This window comes from Rhopilema esculentum, chromosome 12 (assembly GCF_057945365.1).
Source record: "Rhopilema esculentum isolate cy_ngs chromosome 12, ASM5794536v1, whole genome shotgun sequence".
Classification (NCBI taxonomy): domain Eukaryota; kingdom Metazoa; phylum Cnidaria; class Scyphozoa; order Rhizostomeae; family Rhizostomatidae; genus Rhopilema; species Rhopilema esculentum.
In genome coordinates this window covers 2987449-3012734 of record NC_142826.1, presented here as the reverse complement: position 1 = coordinate 3012734, position 25286 = coordinate 2987449, and the positions used below count along the sequence as shown (strand labels likewise).

General features: G+C 32.2%; 1 protein-coding gene across 1 annotated transcript; it reads right to left on the bottom strand.

Annotated features, from left to right (window-relative positions):
- Positions 1-15276: 15276 nt before the first annotated feature.
- Positions 15277-25278, bottom strand: LOC135681292 (protein lin-52 homolog). Its single transcript, XM_065195672.2, has 6 exons — positions 25079-25278; positions 24339-24416; positions 21292-21332; positions 19542-19620; positions 18602-18685; positions 15277-17257 (listed from the first exon to the last, which is right to left on the bottom strand). The coding sequence occupies exons 1-6, from the start codon at positions 25212-25214 to the stop codon at positions 17196-17198; spliced, it is 480 nt and encodes a 159-aa protein (XP_065051744.1). The 5' UTR covers positions 25215-25278; the 3' UTR covers positions 15277-17195.
- Positions 25279-25286: the final 8 nt, after the last annotated feature.

Here is a 25286-nt window from a genome sequence, read left to right as displayed (position 1 = left end):
TTTTTACTAAGCCTATAGCCTTACTTTTTGACCAGAAGTCGATAAAACGAAAACCCCTTATTTTACTAAGCCTATAGCCTTACTTTGTGACCAAAAATCGATAAAACCAAATCCCCTTGTTTTACGAAGCCTATAGCCTTACTTTTTGACCAAAATTTTATGTAACCAAAACCCCTTTTTTCTAAGCCTATAGTCTTACTTTTTGACCAAAATTCGTTAAAACCAAAACCCCTTATTTTACTAAGCCTATAGCCTTACTTTTTCATCAAAATTTTATGTAACCAAAACCCCTTTTTTACTAAGCCTATAGCCTTACTTTTTGAGCAAAATTTTATGTAACCAAAACCCCTTTTTTTACTAAGCCTATAGCCTTACTTTTTCATCAAAATTTTATGTAACCAAAACCCCTTTTTTACTAAGCCTATAGCCTTACTTTTTGAGCAAAATTTTATGTAACCAAAACCCCTTTTTTTACTAAGCCTATAGCCTTCCTTTTTGACCAGAAGTCGATAAAACGAAAACCCCTTATTTTACTAATCCTATAGCCTTACTTTTTGACCAAAATTTTATGTAATCAAAACCCCTTTTTTTACTAAGCCTATAGCCTTACTTTTAGACCAGAAGTCGATAAAACCAAAACCCCTTTTTTACTAAGCCTATAGCCTTACTTTTTCATCAAAATTTTATGTAATCAAAACCCCTTTTTTTACTAAGCCTATAGCCTTACTTTTAGACCAGAAGTCGATAAAACCAAAACCCCTTTTTTTACTAAGCCTATAGCCTTCCTTTTTGACCAGAAGTCGATAAAACCAAAACCCCTTTTTTACTAAGCCTATAGCCTTACTTTTTCATCAAAATTTTATGTAATCAAAACCCCTTTTTTTACTAAGCCTATAGCCTTACTTTTAGACCAAAATTCGATAAAACCAAAACCCCTTTTTTTACTAAGCCTATAGCCTTACTTTTTCATCAAAATTTTATGTAACCAAAACCCCTTTTTTACTAAGCCTATAGCCTTACTTTTTGAGCAAAATTTTATGTAACCAAAACCCCTTTTTTTACTAAGCCTATAGCCTTCCTTTTTGACCAAAATTTAATGTAACCAAAACCCTTTTTCTACTAAGCCTATAGCCTTACTTTTTCATCAAAATTTTATGTAACCAAAACCCCTTTTTTACTAAGCCTATAGCCTTACTTTTTGACCAAAATTCAATGTAACCAAAACCTCTTATTTTACTAAGCCTATAGCCTTACTTTTTGAGCAAAATTTTATGTAACCAAAACCCCTTTTTTTACTAAGCCTATAGCCTTCCTTTTTGACCAGAAGTCGATAAAACGAAAACCCCTTTTTTTTACTAAGCCTATAGCCTTACTTTTTGAGCAAAATTTTATGCAACCAAAACCCCTTTTTTTACTAAGCCTATAGCCTTACTTTTTGACCAAAATTCGATATAACCAAAACCCCCTTTTTTACTAAGCCTATAGCCTTACTTTTTCATCAAAATTTTATGTAACCAAAACCCCTTTTTTTATTAAGCCTAAAGCCTTACTTTTTCATCAAAATTTTATGTAACCAAAACCCCCTTTTTTACTAAGCATATAGCCTTACTTTTTCATAAAAATTTTATGTAACCAAATTCCCTTTTTTTATTAAGCCTAAAGCCTTACTTTTTCATCAAAATTTTATGTAACCAAAACCCCTTTTTTTATTAAGCCTAAAGCCTTACTTTTTCATCAAAATTTTATGTAACCAAAACCCCTTTTTTTACTAAGCCTATAGCCTTACTTTGTGACCAAAATTCGATAAAACCAAATCCCCTTATTTTACTAAGCCTATAGCCTTACTTTTTGACCAAAATTCAATGTAACCAAAACCCCTTTTTTTACTAAGCCTATAGCCTTACTTTTTCATCAAAATTTTATGTAACCAAAACCCCTTTTTTACTAAGCCTATAGCCTTACTTTTTGAGCAAAATTTTATGTAACCAAAACCCCTTTTTTTACTAAGCCTATAGCCTTCCTTTTTGACCAGAAGTCGATAAAACGAAAACCCCTTATTTTACTAAGCCTATAGCCTTACTTTTTGACCAAAATTTAATGTAACCAAAACCCTTATTTTACTAAGCCTATAGCCTTACTTTTTGACCAAAATTTAATGTAACCAAAACCCCTTTTTTACTAAGCCTATAGCCTTACTTTTTGACCAGAAGTCGATAAAACGAAAACCCCTTATTTTACTAAGCCTATAGCCTTACTTTTTGACCAAAATTTAATGTAACCAAAACCTTTTTTTTTACTAAGCCTATAGCCTTACTTTTTGACAAAAATTCGATAAAACCAAAACCCCTTATTTTACTAAGCCTAAAGCCTTACTTTTTGACGAAAATTTTATGTAACCAAAACCCCTTTTTCACTAAGCCTATAGCCTTACTTTTTCATCAAAATTTTATGTAACCAAAACCCCTTTTTTTACTAAGCCTATAGCCTTACTTCTTGATAAAAAATTCGATAAAACCAAAACCCCTGTTTTACTAAGCCTATAGCCTTACTTTTTGAGCAAAATTTTATGTAACCAAAACCCATTTTTTACTAAGCCTATAGCCTTACTTTTTGACCAAAATTCGATAGAACCAAAACCCCGTTTTTACTAAGCCTATAGCCTTACTTTTAGACCAAAATTCGATAAAACCAAAACCCCTTTTTTTACTAAGCCTATAGCCTTACTTTTTGAGCAAAATTTTATGTAACCAAAACCCCTTTTTTACTAAGCCTATAGCCTTACTTTTTGAGCAAAATTTTATGTAACCAAAACTTCTTTTTTTGCTAAGCCTATAGCCTTACTTTTTGACCAAAATTCGATATAACCAAAACCCCTTTTTTTACTAAGCCTATAGCCTTCCTTTTTGACCAGAAGTCGATAAAACGAAAACCCCTTTTTTTTACTAAGCCTATAGCCTTCCTTTTTGACCAGAAGTCGATAAAACGAAAACCCCTTATTTTACTAAGCCTATAGCCTTACTTTTTGACCAAAATTTAATGTAACCAAAACCCTTATTTTACTAAGCCTATAGCCTTACTTTTTGACCAAAATTTAATGTAACAAAAACCCCTTTTTTACTAAGCCTATAGCCTTACTTTTTGACCAGAAGTCGATAAAACGAAAACCCCTTATTTTACTAAGCCTATAGCCTTACTTTTTGACCAAAATTTAATGTAACCAAAACCTTTTTTTTTACTAAGCCTATAGCCTTACTTTTTGACAAAAATTCGATAAAACCAAAACCCCTTATTTTACTAAGCCTAAAGCCTTACTTTTTGACGAAAATTTTATGTAACCAAAACCCCTTTTTTTACCAAGCCTATAGCCTTACTTCTTGATAAAAAATTCGATAAAACCAAAACCCCTGTTTTACTAAGCCTATAGCCTTACTTTTTGAGCAAAATTTTATGTAACCAAAACCCATTTTTTACTAAGCCTATAGCCTTACTTTTTGACCAAAATTCGATAGAACCAAAACCCCGTTTTTACTAAGCCTATAGCCTTACTTTTAGACCAAAATTCGATAAAACCAAAACCCCTTTTTTTACTAAGCCTATAGCCTTACTTTTTGAGCAAAATTTTATGTAACCAAAACCCCTTTTTTACTAAGCCTATAGCCTTACTTTTTGAGCAAAATTTTATGTAACCAAAACTTCTTTTTTTGCTAAGCCTATAGCCTTACTTTTTGACCAAAATTCGATATAACCAAAACCCCTTTTTTTACTAAGCCTATAGCCTTCCTTTTTGACCAGAAGTCGATAAAACGAAAACCCCTTTTTTTTACTAAGCCTATAGCTTTACTTTTTCATCAAAATTTTATGTAACCAAAACCCCTTTTTTACTAAGCCTATAGCCTTACTTTTTGACCAAAATTCAATGTAACCGAAACCCCTTATTTTACTAAGCCTATAGCCTTACTTTTTGACCAAAATTCGATAAAACCAAAACCTCTTATTTTACTAAGCCTATAGCCTTACTTTTTCATCAAAATTTTATGTAACCAAAACCCCTTTTTTTACTAAGCCTATAGCCTTACTTTTTGACCAAAGTTTTATGTAACCAAAACCTCTTTTCTTACTAAGCCTATAGCCTTACTTTTTGACCAAAATTTTATGTAACCGAAACCCCTTATTTTACTAAGCCTATAGCCTTACTTTTTGACCAAAGTTTTATGTAACCAAAACCTCTTTTCTTACTAAGCCTATAGCCTTACTTTTTCATCAAAATTTTATGTAACCAAAACCCCTTTTTTTACTAAGCCTATAGCCTTACTTTTTGACCAAAGTTTTATGTAACCAAAACCTCTTTTCTTACTAAGCCTATAGCCTTACTTTTTGACCAAAATTCAATGTAACCGAAACCCCTTATTTTACTAAGCCTATAGCCTTACTTTTTGACCAAAATTCGATAAAACCAAAACCTCTTATTTTACTAAGCCTATAGCCTTACTTTTTCATCAAAATTTTATGTAACCAAAACCCCTTTTTTTACTAAGCCTATAGCCTTACTTTTTGACCAAAGTTTTATGTAACCAAAACCTCTTTTCTTACTAAGCCTATAGCCTTACTTTTTGACCAAAATTTTATGTAACCGAAACCCCTTATTTTACTAAGCCTATAGCCTTACTTTTTGACCAAAGTTTTATGTAACCAAAACCTCTTTTCTTACTAAGCCTATAGCCTTACTTTTTCATCAAAATTTTATGTAACCAAAACCCCTTTTTTTACTAAGCCTATAGCCTTACTTTTTGACCAAAGTTTTATGTAACCAAAACCTCTTTTCTTACTAAGCCTATAGCCTTACTTTTTGACCAAAATTCAATGTAACCGAAACCCCTTATTTTACTAAGCCTATAGCCTTACTTTTTGACCAAAATTCGATAAAACCAAAACCCCTTTTTTTACTAAGCCTATAGCCTTACTTTTTGAGCAAAATTTTATGTAACCAAAACCCCCTTTTTTTAATAAGCTTATAGCCTTACTTTTTGACCAAAATTTTATGTAACCAAAATCCCTTATTTTACTAAGCCTTACTTTTTGACCAAAATTTTATGTAACCAAAACCCTTTTTTTACTAAGCCTATAGCCTTACTTTGTGACCAAAATTCGATATAACCAAAACCCTTTTTTTACTAAGCCTATAGCCTTACTTTGTGACCAAAATTCGATAAAACCAAATCCCCTTATTTTACGAAGCCTATAGCCTTACTTTTTGACCAAAATTCGATATAACCAAAACCTCTTATTTTACTAAGCCTATAGCCTTACTTTTTGACCAAAATTTTATGTAACCAAAACCCCTTTTTTTACTAAGCCTATAGCCTTCCTTTTTGACCAGAAGTCGATAAAACGAAAACCCCTTTTTTTTACTAAGCCTATAGCCTTACTTTTTGAGCAAAATTTTATGCAACCAAAACCCCTTTTTTTACTAAGCCTATAGCCTTACTTTTTGACCAAAATTCGATATAACCAAAACCCCCTTTTTTACTAAGCCTATAGCCTTACTTTTTCATCAAAATTTTATGTAACCAAAACCCCTTTTTTTATTAAGCCTAAAGCCTTACTTTTTCATCAAAATTTTATGTAACCAAAACCCCCTTTTTTACTAAGCATATAGCCTTACTTTTTCATCAAAATTTTATGTAACCAAATTCCCTTTTTTTATTAAGCCTAAAGCCTTACTTTTTCATCAAAATTTTATGTAACCAAAACCCCTTTTTTTATTAAGCCTAAAGCCTTACTTTTTCATCAAAATTTTATGTAACCAAAACCCCTTTTTTTACTAAGCCTATAGCCTTACTTTGTGACCAAAATTCGATAAAACCAAATCCCCTTATTTTACTAAGCCTATAGCCTTACTTTTTGACCAAAATTCAATGTAACCAAAACCCCTTTTTTTACTAAGCCTATAGCCTTACTTTTTCATCAAAATTTTATGTAACCAAAACCCCTTTTTTACTAAGCCTATAGCCTTACTTTTTGAGCAAAATTTTATGTAACCAAAACCCCTTTTTTTACTAAGCCTATAGCCTTCCTTTTTGACCAGAAGTCGATAAAACGAAAACCCCTTATTTTACTAAGCCTATAGCCTTACTTTTTGACCAAAATTTAATGTAACCAAAACCCTTTTTTTACTAAGCCTATAGCCTTACTTTTTCATCAAAATTTTATGTAACCAAAACCCCTTTTTTACTAAGCCTATAGCCTTACTTTTTGAGCAAAATTTTATGTAACCAAAACCCCTTTTTTTACTAAGCCTATAGCCTTCCTTTTTGACCAGAAGTCGATAAAACGAAAACCCCTTATTTTACTAAGCCTATAGCCTTACTTTTTGACCAAAATTTAATGTAACCAAAACCTTTTTTTTTACTAAGCCTATAGCCTTACTTTTTGACAAAAATTCGATAAAACCAAAACCCCTTATTTTACTAAGCCTAAAGCCTTACTTTTTGACGAAAATTTTATGTAACCAAATCCCCTTTTTCACTAAGCCTATAGCCTTACTTTTTCATCAAAATTTTATGTAACCAAAACCCCTTTTTTTACTAAGCCTATAGCCTTACTTTTTGATAAAAAATTCGATAAAACCAAAACCCCCTGTTTTACTAAGCCTATAGCCTAACTTTTTGAGCAAAATTTTATGTAACCAAAACCCCTTTTTTTACTAAGCCTATAGCCTTACTTTTTGACCAAAATTCGATAAAACCGAAACCCCTTATTTTACTAAGCTTATAGCCTTACTTTTTGACCAAAATTCAATGTAACCAAAACCTCTTATTTTACTAAGCCTATAGCCTTACTTTTTGAGCAAAATTCAATGTAACCAAAACCTCTTATTTTACTAAGCCTATAGCCTTACTTTTTGAGCAAAATTTTATGTAACCAAAACCCCTTTTTTTACTAAGCCTATAGCCTTCCTTTTTGACCAGAAGTCGATAAAACGAAAACCCCTTTTTTTTACTAAGCCTATAGCCTTACTTTTTCATCAAAACTTTATGTAACCAAAACCCCTTTTTTACTAAGCCTATAGCCTTACTTTTTGACCAAAATTCGATAAAACCAAAACCTCTTATTTTACTAAGCCTATAGCCTTACTTTTTGACCAAAATTTTATGTAACCAAAACCCCTTTTTTTACTAAGCCTATAGCCTTCCTTTTTGACCAGAAGTCGATAAAACGAAAACCCCTTTTTTTTACTAAGCCTATAGCCTTACTTTTTCATCAAAACTTTATGTAACCAAAACCCCTTTTTTACTAAGCCTATAGCCTTACTTTTTGACCAAAATTCGATAAAACCAAAACCTCTTATTTTACTAAGCCTATAGCCTTACTTTTTGAGCAAAATTTGATGTAACCAAAACCCCTTTTTTTACTAAGCCTATAGCCTTACTTTTAGACCAAAATTCGATAAAACGAAAACCCCTTTTTTTTACTAAGCCTATAGCCTTACTTTTTGACCAAAATTTAATGTAACCAAAACCCTTTTTTTACTAAGCCTATAGCCTTACTTTTTCATCAAAATTTTATGTAACCAAAACCCCTTTTTTACTAAGCCTATAGCCTTACTTTTTGAGCAAAATTTTATGTAACCAAAACCCCTTTTTTTACTAAGCCTATAGCCTTCCTTTTTGACCAGAAGTCGATAAAACGAAAACCCCTTATTTTACTAAGCCTATAGCCTTACTTTTTGACCAAAATTTAATGTAACCAAAACCTTTTTTTTTACTAAGCCTATAGCCTTACTTTTTGACAAAAATTCGATAAAACCAAAACCCCTTATTTTACTAAGCCTAAAGCCTTACTTTTTGACGAAAATTTTATGTAACCAAATCCCCTTTTTCACTAAGCCTATAGCCTTACTTTTTCATCAAAATTTTATGTAACCAAAACCCCTTTTTTTACTAAGCCTATAGCCTTACTTTTTGATAAAAAATTCGATAAAACCAAAACCCCCTGTTTTACTAAGCCTATAGCCTAACTTTTTGAGCAAAATTTTATGTAACCAAAACCCCTTTTTTTACTAAGCCTATAGCCTTACTTTTTGACCAAAATTCGATAAAACCGAAACCCCTTATTTTACTAAGCTTATAGCCTTACTTTTTGACCAAAATTCAATGTAACCAAAACCTCTTATTTTACTAAGCCTATAGCCTTACTTTTTGAGCAAAATTCAATGTAACCAAAACCTCTTATTTTACTAAGCCTATAGCCTTACTTTTTGAGCAAAATTTTATGTAACCAAAACCCCTTTTTTTACTAAGCCTATAGCCTTCCTTTTTGACCAGAAGTCGATAAAACGAAAACCCCTTTTTTTTACTAAGCCTATAGCCTTACTTTTTCATCAAAACTTTATGTAACCAAAACCCCTTTTTTACTAAGCCTATAGCCTTACTTTTTGACCAAAATTCGATAAAACCAAAACCTCTTATTTTACTAAGCCTATAGCCTTACTTTTTGACCAAAATTTTATGTAACCAAAACCCCTTTTTTTACTAAGCCTATAGCCTTCCTTTTTGACCAGAAGTCGATAAAACGAAAACCCCTTTTTTTTACTAAGCCTATAGCCTTACTTTTTCATCAAAACTTTATGTAACCAAAACCCCTTTTTTACTAAGCCTATAGCCTTACTTTTTGACCAAAATTCGATAAAACCAAAACCTCTTATTTTACTAAGCCTATAGCCTTACTTTTTGAGCAAAATTTGATGTAACCAAAACCCCTTTTTTTACTAAGCCTATAGCCTTACTTTTAGACCAAAATTCGATAAAACGAAAACCCCTTTTTTTTACTAAGCCTATAGCCTTACTTTTTCATCAAAACTTTATGTAACCAAAACCCCTTTTTTACTAAGCCTATAGCCTTACTTTTTGACCAAAATTTTATGTAACCAAAACCCCTTTTTTACTAAGCCTATAGCCTTACTTTTAGACCAAAATTCGATAAAACCAAAACCCCTTTTTTTACTAAGCCTATAGCCTTACTTTTTGAGCAAAATTTTATGTAACCAAAACCCCTTTTTTACTAAGCCTATAGCCTTACTTTTTGAGCAAAATTTTATGTAACCAAAACTTCTTTTTTTGCTAAGACTATAGCCTTACTTTTTGACCAAAATTCGATATAACCAAAACCCCTTTTTTTACTAAGCCTATAGCCTTCCTTTTTGACCAGAAGTCGATAAAACGAAAACCCCTTTTTTTTACTAAGCCTATAGCCTTACTTTTTCATCAAAATTTTATGTAACCAAAACCCCTTTTTTACTAAGCCTATAGCCTTACTTTTTGACCAAAATTCGATAAAACCAAAACCTCTTATTTTACTAAGCCTATAGCCTTACTTTTTGACCAAAATTCGATATAACCAAAACCCCCTTTTTTACTAAGCCTATAGCCTTACTTTTTCATCAAAATTTTATGTAATCAAAACCCCTTTTTTTACTAAGCCTATAGCCTTACTTTTTGACCAAAATTTTATATAACCAAAATCCCTTATTTTATTAAGCCTTACTTTTTGACCAAAATTTTATGTAACCAAAACCCTATTTTTACTAAGCCTATAGCCTTACTTTGTGACCAAAATTCGATATAACCAAAACCCTTTTTTTACTAAGCCTATAGCCTTACTTTTTCATCAAAATTTTATGTAATCAAAACCCCTTTTTTTACTAAGCCTATAGCCTTACTTTTTGACCAAAATTTTATATAACCAAAATCCCTTATTTTACTAAGCCTTACTTTTTGACCAAAATTTTATGTAACCAAAACCCTTTTTTTACTAAGCCTATAGCCTTACTTTGTGACCAAAATTCGATATAACCAAAACCCTTTTTTTACTAAGCCTATAGCCTTACTTTGTGACCAAAATTCGATAAAACCAAATCCCCTTATTTTACGAAGCCTATAGCCTTACTTTTTGACCAAAATTCGATAAAACCAAAACCTCTTTTCTTACTAAGCCTATAGCCTTACTTTTTGACCAAAATTCGATATAACCAAAACCTCTTATTTTACTAAGCCTATAGCCTTACTTTTTGACCAAAATTTTATGTAACCAAAACCCCCTTTTTTACTAAGCCTATAGCCTTACTTTTTGACCAAAATTCGATACAACCAAAACACCTTATTTTACTAAGCCTATAGCCTTACTTTTTGACCAAAATTCGATATAACCAAAACCTCTTATTTTACTAAGCCTATAGCCTTACTTTTTGACCAAAATTCGATAAAACCAAATCCCCTTATTTTACTAAGCCTATAGCCTTACTTTTTGACCAAAATTCAATGTAACCGAAACCCCTTATTTTACTAAGCCTATAGCCTTACTTTTTGACCAAAATTCGATAAAACCAAATCCCCTTATTTTACGAAGCCTATAGCCTTACTTTTTGACCAAAATTCGATAAAACCAAAACCTCTTTTCTTACTAAGCCTATAGCCTTACTTTTTGACCAAAATTCGATATAACCAAAACCTCTTATTTTACTAAGCCTATAGCCTTACTTTTTGACCAAAATTTTATGTAACCAAAACCCCCTTTTTTACTAAGCCTATAGCCTTACTTTTTGACCAAAATTCGATACAACCAAAACACCTTATTTTACTAAGCCTATAGCCTTACTTTTTGACCAAAATTCGATATAACCAAAACCTCTTATTTTACTAAGCCTATAGCCTTACTTTTTGACCAAAATTCGATAAAACCAAATCCCCTTATTTTACTAAGCCTATAGCCTTACTTTTTCATCAAAATTTTATGTAACCAAAACCCCTTTTTTTACTAAGCCTATAGCCTTACTTTTTGATAAAAAATTCGATAAAACCAAAACCTCTTATTTTACTAAGCCTATAGCCTAACTTTTTGAGCAAAATTTTATGTAACCAAAACCCCTTTTTTTACTAAGCCTATAGCCTTACTTTTTGACCAAAATTCGATAAAACCGAAACCCCTTATTTTACTAAGCCTATAGCCTTACTTTTTGACCAAAATTCAATGTAACCGAAACCCCTTATTTTACTAAGCCTATAGCCTTACTTTTTGACCAAAATTCGATAAAACCAAAACCTCTTATTTTACTAAGCCTATAGCCTCACTTTTTCATCAAAATTTTATGTAACCAAAACCCCTTTTTTTACTAAGCCTATAGCCTTACTTTTTGACCAAAGTTTTATGTAACCAAAACCTCTTTTCTTACTAAGCCTATAGCCTTACTTTTTGACCAAAATTTTATGTAACCGAAACCCCTTATTTTACTAAGCCTATAGCCTTACTTTTTGACCAAAGTTTTATGTAACCAAAACCTCTTTTCTTACTAAGCCTATAGCCTTACTTTTTCATCAAAATTTTATGTAACCAAAACCCCTTTTTTTACTAAGCCTATAGCCTTACTTTTTGACCAAAGTTTTATGTAACCAAAACCTCTTTTCTTACTAAGCCTATAGCCTTACTTTTTGACCAAAATTCAATGTAACCGAAACCCCTTATTTTACTAAGCCTATAGCCTTACTTTTTGACCAAAATTCGATAAAACCAAAACCCCTTTTTTTACTAAGCCTATAGCCTTACTTTTTGAGCAAAATTTTATGTAACCAAAACCCCCTTTTTTTAATAAGCCTATAGCCTTACTTTTTGACCAAAATTTTATGTAACCAAAATCCCTTATTTTACTAAGCCTTACTTTTTGACCAAAATTTTATGTAACCAAAACCCTTTTTTTACTAAGCCTATAGCCTTACTTTGTGACCAAAATTCGATATAACCAAAACCCTTTTTTTACTAAGCCTATAGCCTTACTTTGTGACCAAAATTCGATAAAACCAAATCCCCTTATTTTACGAAGCCTATAGCCTTACTTTTTGACCAAAATTCGATATAACCAAAACCTCTTATTTTACTAAGCCTATAGCCTTACTTTTTGACCAAAATTTTATGTAACCAAAACCCCTTTTTTTACTAAGCCTATAGCCTTCCTTTTTGACCAGAAGTCGATAAAACGAAAACCCCTTTTTTTTACTAAGCCTATAGCCTTACTTTTTGAGCAAAATTTTATGCAACCAAAACCCCTTTTTTTACTAAGCCTATAGCCTTACTTTTTGACCAAAATTCGATATAACCAAAACCCCCTTTTTTACTAAGCCTATAGCCTTACTTTTTCATCAAAATTTTATGTAACCAAAACCCCTTTTTTTATTAAGCCTAAAGCCTTACTTTTTCATCAAAATTTTATGTAACCAAAACCCCCTTTTTTACTAAGCATATAGCCTTACTTTTTCATCAAAATTTTATGTAACCAAATTCCCTTTTTTTATTAAGCCTAAAGCCTTACTTTTTCATCAAAATTTTATGTAACCAAAACCCCTTTTTTTATTAAGCCTAAAGCCTTACTTTTTCATCAAAATTTTATGTAACCAAAACCCCTTTTTTTACTAAGCCTATAGCCTTACTTTGTGACCAAAATTCGATAAAACCAAATCCCCTTATTTTACTAAGCCTATAGCCTTACTTTTTGACCAAAATTCAATGTAACCAAAACCCCTTTTTTTACTAAGCCTATAGCCTTACTTTTTCATCAAAATTTTATGTAACCAAAACCCCTTTTTTACTAAGCCTATAGCCTTACTTTTTGAGCAAAATTTTATGTAACCAAAACCCCTTTTTTTACTAAGCCTATAGCCTTTCTTTTTGACCAGAAGTCGATAAAACGAAAACCCCTTATTTTACTAAGCCTATAGCCTTACTTTTTGACCAAAATTTAATGTAACCAAAACCCTTTTTTTACTAAGCCTATAGCCTTACTTTTTCATCAAAATTTTATGTAACCAAAACCCCTTTTTTACTAAGCCTATAGCCTTACTTTTTGAGCAAAATTTTATGTAACCAAAACCCCTTTTTTTACTAAGCCTATAGCCTTCCTTTTTGACCAGAAGTCGATAAAACGAAAACCCCTTATTTTACTAAGCCTATAGCCTTACTTTTTGACCAAAATTTAATGTAACCAAAACCTTTTTTTTTACTAAGCCTATAGCCTTACTTTTTGACAAAAATTCGATAAAACCAAAACCCCTTATTTTACTAAGCCTAAAGCCTTACTTTTTGACGAAAATTTTATGTAACCAAATCCCCTTTTTCACTAAGCCTATAGCCTTACTTTTTCATCAAAATTTTATGTAACCAAAACCCCTTTTTTTACTAAGCCTATAGCCTTACTTTTTGATAAAAAATTCGATAAAACCAAAACCCCCTGTTTTACTAAGCCTATAGCCTAACTTTTTGAGCAAAATTTTATGTAACCAAAACCCCTTTTTTTACTAAGCCTATAGCCTTACTTTTTGACCAAAATTCGATAAAACCGAAACCCCTTATTTTACTAAGCTTATAGCCTTACTTTTTGACCAAAATTCAATGTAACCAAAACCTCTTATTTTACTAAGCCTATAGCCTTACTTTTTGAGCAAAATTCAATGTAACCAAAACCTCTTATTTTACTAAGCCTATAGCCTTACTTTTTGAGCAAAATTTTATGTAACCAAAACCCCTTTTTTTACTAAGCCTATAGCCTTCCTTTTTGACCAGAAGTCGATAAAACGAAAACCCCTTTTTTTTACTAAGCCTATAGCCTTACTTTTTCATCAAAACTTTATGTAACCAAAACCCCTTTTTTACTAAGCCTATAGCCTTACTTTTTGACCAAAATTCGATAAAACCAAAACCTCTTATTTTACTAAGCCTATAGCCTTACTTTTTGAGCAAAATTTTATGTAACCAAAACCCCTTTTTTTACTAAGCCTATAGCCTTACTTTTAGACCAAAATTCGATAAAACGAAAACCCCTTTTTTTTACTAAGCCTATAGCCTTACTTTTTCATCAAAACTTTATGTAACCAAAACCCCTTTTTTACTAAGCCTATAGCCTTACTTTTTGACCAAAATTTTATGTAACCAAAACCCCTTTTTTACTAAGCCTATAGCCTTACTTTTTGAGCAAAATTTTATGTAACCAAAACCCCTTTTTTTACTAAGCCTATAGCCTTACTTTTAGACCAAAATTCGATAAAACCAAAACCCCTTTTTTTACTAAGCCTATAGCCTTACTTTTTCATCAAAATTTTATGTAACCAAAACCCCTTTTTTTACTAAGCCTATAGCCTTACTTTTTGACCAAAGTTTTATGTAACCAAAACCTCTTTTCTTACTAAGCCTATAGCCTTACTTTTTGACCAAAATTCGATAAAACCAAAACCCCTTTTTTTACTAAGCCTATAGCCTTACTTTTTGACCAAAATTTTATGTAACCAAAATCCCTTATTTTACTAAGCCTTACTTTTTGACCAAAATTTTATGTAACCAAAACCCTTTTTTTACTAAGCCTATAGCCTTACTTTGTGACCAAAATTCGATATAACCAAAACCCTTTTTTTACTAAGCCTATAGCCTTACTTTGTGACCAAAATTCGATAAAACCAAATCCCCTTATTTTACGAAGCCTATAGCCTTACTTTTTGACCAAAATTCGATATAACCAAAACCTCTTATTTTACTAAGCCTATAGCCTTACTTTTTGACCAAAATTCGATAAAACCAAATCCCCTTATTTTACTAAGCCTATAGCCTTACTTTTTGACCAAAATTCGATATAACCAAAACCTCTTATTTTACTAAGCCTATAGCCTTACTTTTTGACCAAAATTTTATGTAACCAAAACCCCTTTTTTTACTAAGCCTATAGCCTTAATTTTTAGCTAAAATTCGATACAACCAAAACACCTTATTTTTCTTTCAGCCTTTCTTTTTGATTAAAAATCGCTAAAACAGAAACCATTCATTTTCCCAAGCTTATAGCCTTACTTTTTGATCGAAATTTGATGTAACTAAAATCACTTATTTTCCTAAGCTTTCAGCCTTATCTCTTTACCAAAATTGGATGTAACCAAAACGACTGATTTTGCGAAGCCTATAGCCTTACTTTTGAAGAAAATTCGAAGTTACCAAAGCCACTTAATTTTTAAACTTTCGACTAAAATTTGACCGAAGAAAGTAGTTACTTTTACAATCCTAAAAATATTGAAATTCTTTAGACCTTGAAAGTCTATAGTTTCAATTTCTTGCCAAAATTTGACGCGAAGAAAGGAAACACTTTCGTAAGGCTATACTCTAAGACTTTGATCCACATTTGACGTGAAAATTTTTCTTAAAACCTGGCAACATGGACAAATTTTGAAGAGCAAGAGGGAAAAAGTGAACACATTAAAGCAGAAAGGCAAGTCGACAAAAGATTCACATTTTCAACTTTAATCAAGAGTAAATAAAGCTTATATTAAGTGTAACTTTGGAACATTTATTGATTCGAAAATCAATTGTATTCATATTGAGGTATTAAAGGGGTAAGCAGTCTCGCATCAAAGATACTAGAAAATCATATTAAATGATAAGATCATCAAAAATGTCACACGGTTAAACAAGTTAATTTTTGTGGTGCCTCGCATACTAACAGGAACCTTCCGAAAAAAATTCAGATATCATAGTGTATAGATTTACAAAAAATAACTACATGATCTAACAAATATGATCTTCTTTTTTGAAATTAAAGAAGAAAGGCAATGACTTTTATTTTAACTTTAAGGAGTTTTACGACGTAAATAAAAACATCTATATTTAACTCATAACATGCAATGCTTCCCATAATTATGGTCTTTTATTTAGTTATTTTGGTGCACTGTATATGTTTTGTAAGGTAAACCTTTGGGGTAGACTTCTATTGCTGAAAAAAGTCAAGCCCAGCAGTTGTATGGTGTGGCAGTAAGTCAGCTATCATTTGCCAATCAAATGTGGAAAAAGCAAGGTTGACTGAAGGGTGTATCATAATATCATACAAATAAGAAATGATAGCGAATAGCTTTGAGACCTTATGATCCAGCCATTCTGGCAGTTGAGATATCTGGTTAGTATTTTTCCAGGCTCAAAATTAATCGAGTTTTTTTTAAGGATTTAAATAAAAAGGGGGAAATCTTTCAGAAACAAATCAATTGAGATTCGAGAAACTTTAGCATCGAAATGGAAATATGTCTTAATTTTAACAACGAACAAACTAATTCACTGCGTTTCTTTTTATTTAGAATATTGTCAAATTTTGAATTGCAAGTGCCTTTCATGGTGGGAACTTCGATGACCTAGAGTCAATTCCCGCCATGATAGGCCCAATAGTTGTATGTTATTGAATTTTCTTCTTGTAGTGATTATATAAAAAACCATTCCAAATGACTCCAAATTAAATTTCTTTACTGACATTATCGAAATTAATTTTACAGTATTTATGGAGGGAGCATTTCTATACTGAACAAGAATTAATGTTAAAAAAAATCTCCAAGGGTTGACAGAGATTCTACAGACTAGTGTCTACGGACTCATATTTTTATTTAAACTGCATTTTATCGCATATTACACTTGGCAAAGTTGTTTTCAATCTCCTATAGAGTAAGTAAATTCTGGTCTCAAGCAGGCAGTTCTTAATTTTCACAGAATTTTAACTCAAGACAAAACTTTTACAAATTCTTTGAAGTCGAGCTGCTCTCAACTTGCTATTAAATTCTTAGGATGTAAGATAAAAATATTTTTTAAGGCTGTCATAGCTTTCCAGTTTGATACGCTTAACTGCTGCTGTTCAGTTTCTTAGACTCCAGCGCACTTGTTTCTAATATCCGTCTAATATCCGTTTCTAATACCCGTCTAACATAGAGTTTGTAATATCTGTCTAAGCTTGTTTTTAGTTTTTTCATAACGTCTCACTGACTTTGAGATTCATGTTTTCATAAAAATGTAATATATTGCTATGAAACAGAGTAAAAATATCTTGTGCACAATTATATTATTTTTAAATGTCACGGAAAAATCCTGATATGCGAAAGACCATAAAGAGGTGAATCGATAAGAATTTAATGAAATATTAAAGTTGAAGATACCTTAGTGCAAAAGTAGAATGATGGACAGTAGGCCTTTTTATTGTGGTTTTGTTTCCTTTGCAAAAAGATCTGTCAGCTGCTTTGGAACAGTGCAAGCACCGCGCGGCTGTCTCTCTAAAATTGCAAAGTCAGTTGTTACATCAGCGACCAAGTATCAAGCGCACGAACCAAGAGCTGTACAGCAGATTTGCCTTGATTCAAAACTTCTCACCTCCCGATGTTTGATTTACCAAGGACGTTTAAGAACTTGCCACGCGTCATTTCATGGGCTAAGAAAGACAAAAAAAGGTTTATACTGGGAATAAAGTTTGATTCAATTCAGAGCCATAACAGTACAATATAACTGGAAAAGAACAAGATATACTGCAGAACATAAAATACAACTGCAACAGAAATAACAACAGCAACAACATCATTAACAACAACAGCAACAACTGAAAGATTTAATTTCATCGCATATTATTAGCCCACCATTCCCTTTAAAGGCACTATGTCTCGACGCATTCCGATGGTCTTTCAAATTCCCATTGGTTAGACAATACAATAGACCTATTGTTACGTATCAGATCGGCATAGTGAGACTATTTCTTTATCTCTTTTAAATAACAATCGTACCAAAAAGGCTATTGTTAACTTTGAGCGGTTGACTGGTATGATATGGTGCTTTTAAAGAGAGTTTGAAGAGAAACATGAGAAAATAAATTACATGTAGCCTTGCAATTAGCAATTTAGTAACCAAAGCCTATTTCAACTTGGAAAATTAAAAGGTTATTTGAATTTAAAACAAGATTTAATTAAAGGTCAATAAAGCTCCACAATGACTGCTTCATACAGATGTTATAGCATGGAATGTTGTTTCTTCTTTTTCGAATTGTGCAAAAATTGGCCGTTATGGATTCAAAAATGATGATTCTTTTAGGTGTGTTTCTGTTTTTAAATTTGAGGTAAAAAGATAGTTACATAACGCTTGGTTGAGTCGTGTGGTTTAGCAAATAATCTTTACAGATTCTCACAGACCAAAATGTTTTTTATCAAACACGCAAAAAACCAAAGACTGCATGCTAATTGTTGGGGCACAGACCCTCCTTAATCTTCTTAAAACCCACACAGTAACTATCATCACAGAATATCCCCATTATGTGCTATTATATTCGGTAGTGTAATACGTGCTGATATACACAGTAGCATGTAGGGTAATAATTAAAATGTTGATTTAATATTTGATTTAGAACAGTATGGAATTATAAGTAGTGTTTTTCTACACCAGATAAGGACATACACATGGTAAATGTCAATCAAGTCACAGTGATCATGATTATGTATATTGCAACACGAAATTAGTTAAGTAGTTGGTTGGAGTTACAGTTGATATAAGGATTACGATTGGCGGATATGTAAAGCACAAAGTGATGATTTTTCTTTGATTCTGCATCTTATAGTTTGTTCATCGTTAAATTTTGAGCGAGGGGCACGGCTAGAAATAGTGGTCCCAACACTAATTTTATAGTGCAATTATATTTTCATGATAAGTAAACATAACAAAATATTTCTAAATAAACTTTTTAAAACAATTAAGCAAAAGAAAAATAATTTTCGAAAAGAGAAGCAATTACCTTCTTCTAAACCAAGTTGGTAAGCAAGGTTTTGCAATGCTTTGACTTTGTCCATCAGTTGTGAAGTAGTCAAGCTGCCAAATTCTGAGTAAAATGAACAAAAGTCAGATTAGAAAATATTTGAAAAGACAGTACTCAAACAATTATGAAACAAGCAGAGAAAAATTAAGTAGCATAAAAAATTAATCTACATTCTAATCAAAACATCCCTCAACAAATATTCAGCACCCTGTTTATCCAATGAGGTAGAAAATAGAAGCTTTCCTTCCCTTCTTCCACATCAACTCATCATTTGCAATCCCAGTGGCAGAAAATACTTTATCCCCAGTTTTTTAGGCTAGAAGCTTTCCTTCCCTTCTTCCACATCAACTCATCATTTGCAATCCCAGTGGCAGAAAATACTTTATCCCCAGTTTTTTAGGCTCTCCTGTACCCAGTGTTAGGAATACTTTTCAAGAGAACCTATCCTAAATGTCCTAATATCCTAAAGCTGAAGCAGAGATTTTCATTTCAAGTTAACACAAGATTTTCATGTAAAGTTTGACAGGTTAGATAATATTCCATGGGTACTATGACAGAGACATTTTCAAATGATATGCATAAGAAGGCCAGTTAATCTCTCCTCAACAATTTCCAGGTTTCACAATTCTCCCATGCTAATTTCTCTGTGACTCTTCTTTCGAAATAAATGAAATCCATTGAAGAGCACTTTCTGAGCAAAAATGAAAATTTGTTCCAAATATTCCTAAAAAATTGATGTTCATGTTACAAATCACTAATCTCAAACAGCCTGGAAAGTAACATCAAACACAGACTTGTGCCAGATACAGATGGTGAAATGTAACATGACACATAACATGACAACAAAGTTTTGCAGTAGTGAATGGATGAATACAAAACTGCTTGAATTTGGCATTGTAAAAGAATGTCAAAAAAATACCTTGAAGCATATCATGGTCTTCTTTATCCAGTGCTGAGTCAAGGCTTGATGCAACAGTCTCTGTTTTCGACAATATTGGCTAAAATTGGCAATTCAGTATGTTAATTTTTCTTTCAAGATTGCTGATATTAAGAATCATCAGGGCACCAATGGTATTGCAAATGGGTTATAGTCATCCAAGTACCTTAACCAATTGTAAACAGCCTCCATAAAATTAACTTTGTGCTACAAATTTTCAATGAGATTTTTTCTAAAAACAGAATCTTTGTTTTCTGACATAATTCAAAATGCCATGAAAACATATCTTAGTGCAATATTTAAACATGTAATGTGTTGTGGTTAGGGCTGTAGTGCTAGGGGTGTTAATTGCACAGGGGAGGCTGAGCCCATCACGTTAATGCTAAAAAGTAGCAAATTTCTACATTCAAAAACTATTTTATGAAGCATTTTATGCAAGAGCTCCCCTTGTCATTTTGATAGCAATTTGTCCCTGGTTGTGTTGTGCACTCAGTCACATGTTACTTGTTACTGCATGAAAGCAATCATTTTCACATACAATTGCCATTAGTTTTTTTTAAGTTTATTTTCAAATTTGAATGATTTCTTTGTTTTGCAATAAAATTTTCTGTTGCTTATTCTCTTGAGATTAGCGTGTTTAGTTCTTTTACTGGCATCTAAATACAATTGTAAATAAAGCTCTGCCCATACTTTGAAAAAGTAGCATGGGCCTAGTCAAGGTCAACTTTAGATCTGTCTCAGGCCTTGCCTAGTACAGACAAAGAAGGCCTGGGCCTAGGCTAATTTTTCCCAGGGCTTAGGGCAGGTCAGGCCCAGGTTATTGCTGTGTTGACAGAAACTCCGGCCAGGCCTTGATTATAATTCTCTAGGACCCAAGAGAAAAATTGTGCATTGTGTTTTGTTTCTTCTCAAAGAAAATTGGCAACATTTGAACACAGCTTTTTATTGTTTTCTGTATAGAAAGACTGACCAATGATCTTGAATTTTGAAAAGCCTGGGTTTGGAACTTACATGACTTACAGGTTTTCCATCAAATAAGAAATAAAATGACAAGGTGCCACAAGCCTTGTGTCATCTCATTAACACAAATAGTTGTAAACACAAATATGAAACTCATCAACTAAATAAATTTCAGAAAAGTAAACCGAATAGGCATTGGGGGTGATTTCATGCAAGAAAATAGGGCAGCACAAATATGGAAAAATCTCTTAAAGCCTATTCAAATTACCTTTTCACTGAGAAAACGAAGGCTGTCAAAATTTTAGAATTAAGAAATTAGACGAAAATGTGATGTAATCCACATGATATATTGTATAGTTTAAAAAGTATTTGACAAATCTCATTTTGCAAGGGTGTTATGTTTTTAATCATACCTTTTTGCAAACTGCCTAAGCTAGATATGTCCATATTTTTCTGAATCGTGTATATTACTGTAGTGTTCCAATAAAATTGCATTGAATTGAATTATTTTCATTTTTTTCTTCTGCACTAAAACAGAAAACTAAGGCCTTGCCTGGGTTTTTTGTTCATACAGTCGAATTCACATCCATAAACTAGAACTCAGCCTGTGCTAGCCTAGCCTGTATCCAGCCTAGGCTAGTTTTGGTAATGAAAAAAGGTTAAATAAGAAGGTCTTTCATAATGATTTGGACTCAGTTCTCATGAAGACAAAACATGTTGTTCTCTGGCTAAAGATTATTGTTATAACAAAAGAAGTTTCAAGTTAACTCACACTTGTACCATAGATTGTAGCAAATTCCACTGCTCCAGGCACTTGAAAGAAAAAGTGAACATAGAGTTAAAAAAATGTAACTTTAACTGCAAGATACATTCAACAAAGGTTACAAGCAAGTAAAAGATAGAGACATGTTATGTATATCTTAAATTGGTTCATCAAAATTGATGTTTGTCTTTTAACATGTTGAATAATAAAATGCTATACTAGAATGTGATGTATCTAGTATTTGAAACCCTCTGAAAAGGATGTTTTTTCATCACAATAAAAACAAATACAAAACTCAAGTTTATCATTGTTGAGATGGGGGAAAAAACATAACATTATCAAATTGCCTCCACACCCAACATTACAAATATTCCAAAACTTTGCATAATACACTATAAATACACTATAAATACACAATACAGAACAACACAGAACAACACAGCACAATACAGCACAATACAATACAATACAGTACAAATACAGTAAAATACTGTACAATATGCAACTATGTATAGGTCATTGTGTTAGTTCATGACCACAGGATTCAATCTACCAGATGATATAGCATACAACGACTAAAGAAATTCATTGAAATTGTTTAGTTTACTTGATGTATTCAACTGTGCATTTTAGTATAAATTCATTGGCTTCCTCGATGTAAACCGTACTTCCAAAAAGAAATAGATCACATAAATGGTCATTGGGCAGTTGAGTAATATCATTGCCAACTATATCAGATATTTTATCAAGCAGGCTCATATTATCAATAAACTCAATGACAATGTTTCCTAAAGTATTGGGGGTGGTTGTTTTAACATGTTGAATAATAAAATGCTATACTAGAATGTGATGTATCTAGTATTTGAAACCCTCTGAAAAGGATGTTTTTTCATCACAATAAAAACAAATACAAAACTCAAGTTTATCATTGTTGAGATGGGGGAAAAAACATAACATTATCAAATTGCCTCCACACCCAACATTACAAATATTCCAAAACTTTGCATAATACACTATAAATACACTATAAATACACAATACAGAACAACACAGAACAACACAGCACAATACAGCACAATACAATACAATACAATACAGTACAAATACAGTAAAATACTGTACAATATGCAACTATGTATAGGTCATTGTGTTAGTTCATGACCACAGGATTCAATCTACCAGATGATATAGCATACAACGACTAAAGAAATTCATTGAAATTGTTTAGTTTACTTGATGTATTCAACTGTGCATTTTAGTATAAATTCATTGGCTTCCTCGATGTAAACCGTACTTCCAAAAAGAAATAGATCACATAAATGGTCATTGGGCAGTTGAGTAATATCATTGCCAACTATATCAGATATTTTATCAAGCAGGCTCATATTATCAATAAACTCAATGACAATGTTTCCATAGCTACCTTTGTCTTATATAAAAAGAAGACTTAAGGCTTAAGCTTTTGATTGACACAACTTATGTCATGGGTCATAATATATCAACTATGAGCAATCCTTGTTTGAAGTTCAACCACAGCAATTCTCAACTGCCGCCATTGTTTACTTCAGAACATGGCAAGGCAAGCCTTGAACAATTGCGTATGATAACTTCCTCTCCAGAGACACAAAACTGGGCAACATTGTGATATTTTTCCCCTTTATCCAACCAGCCGTTAGAGGTCTTAAACGTCTTTGACCCTAAACCGTTTGCAATAGATTTGGCTTCTTCTTGGATCATTGGTCCGCTAATAAGAATGTTTGATCCCCTTGCCCCACAAAACCAGTCAAAGACAGCTCTATTTAACTGAAGTATGATAACAGTTCTCGGTTCTGAGTATGATAACAGTTCTGATACTGATAACCATCAAAATGAGGCATTTTCTGAAATTTTTGGGGAAATATCTGATGAAGAATACAGAGAGTTAGTCATTTTTGCTTCAAAATGCCCAAAGAGAAGTGGGATATTTTAGACCAGCTGATAGGACAAGCTAGCTGTTGAAATTATGCCAAATGCTGGTCAAATTTTCAAGCTACAATCTTATTGGAAATTTTTCAATTTTTCAACTTATTATGAAAAGCAGCCTTGATTGCTTTGATTTTATTGAGAAAGTAAAATGCGGTTTTGTTAATCTTTGAATTTGCTAACAGTTTTGTGTTAAATTTGGATTTCACATCATCGTTCATCTCTCCTTTGTGTATTCCTGCTAAATTTATGTTTCCCAACAGCAAGAGACCATTTGTCTAAAGAATATTGAATTAATTTTTCTACTGCAGTTTCTATTAGATTGAAATGTCAAGGGAGAATCTTTGAGTTCATGAAAATAGAAATCATGAGACCTCTGTAGTTACCTTTACCCCGCAGTATAAGTATAAGACCAAATTAACACAAACAACATACTTTAAATTTTAGATATAAATATATGACCTATTTCATAAGGGCTGTGCATTAGAGGACTCTTGATATAAAGAAAACTTCTAACTGGAAAAACCATGGACCCTGGGACAATCTTACAAGGGGTCCTATGAAAATCTAGTGGCACTCTACTTGTCCTTGATTGGTACTTCTACAATGGGTCGCCACTGTCTCTAATAATTCTACTTACATCTATCTATACTACATTTGTTTCTTTGAAAACATTTTTTATGTGCCTAAAATAGCAGGGAAGAAAAGGATAGAAAAAGCGTTGATGATAGTGTGGTGAAACAGTAAATGCCTGAATCTTTTTTGTTGATTGAATCAACAGTGTCCGCAAACAGGGGCAGACACTTGGTGAAATATTTGGGGGGGGGGCAAGCCTATTGTTTAATAAGATGATGTCACATTTCCCATTGTTTTAGAACAAAAGACCATTGTCATCTAAAGTATTGGGGGTGGTTGCCTCCCATCCCCTCTCCCCCCAAGTGTCCGCCACTGTCCTCAAATTTCAAAGGATCAAAAAAATTAATTCCACCTCTCCAAAATACCAGTCTCTTTAACAATCCTTGTTTGGCAAGTTGAAATACTAATCCATCTGCAGGAATATTAGAGGTAAATAAAGTACTCATATATATACTCACTTTGTTCCGGCCAAAGCTCTGGAGAAGAACGCAAAGTTTCTTGACTACATAGTAAGGACTGTAGGCTTGTGTCAAAATCTAGAGACAAAGACATAACATATAAAGACAATTCTGAAATGCACTTTGAAAGAAGTAATGACACAGAAAGTAATGACATGATTAAATTTTGGCTTTCAGCATTAACACATTTTATTGTTTTGAACTTCAATCTGGATTTCAATAAAACTTGAACTTGATCTTTATTGCTTTTAATTTCCTTTTCCCATCTACACCATTTGAATAGATATAAAATAGAATCGAAGATATATAGAAGCATTTAGGCTAAAACCCTGCAAATAAATTTGAAAAATAGTTTATTAAACTTCTCCTTAAATGATAAAAGAGTCATCCGTTCTATAAATAGAGGAAATCCTGCCTTAATTAAATCCTAATAGATAAACAATATGACTTGTATCCATTGTTGTATGGACAGGACATTCATACATTGCTATTCAATGCCGATGGTCAAAAGTCTCATTATCTTTACGCATTTTTCTACTCCTTTAGGTTTTGTATGATGGTGTAAAATATATCATTATATATCATTAACAATATATCATTGCTGAAACACTTCTTAATGGATTAAGATTATACAATCCTATCAAAAAAAGATCGAATCTACCACCAAGAAGAAAGTAGGCTAAAAGTAAAGAAGGAAGGCCGTGATTAAAAAGATACCTAAAAAAATCGATTTCACATACCTGGATCAGGCAAAGAGATAGGTGGCGGTTGACTGCTAGTATGTTTAGAGCTTCTTTTCTCTGGCGTTCCTCTTTTCGTTGGTGTTCTTGAAGAAGTCGACCTATTTGAAGCTCTTTTTGATGGGGAACTCATCATCAACGTTGCCTTTCAGTGCAAGACGACAACATTGGTGCAAGAGAAAACAAATTGCATTTCGCGCCTCGAAGA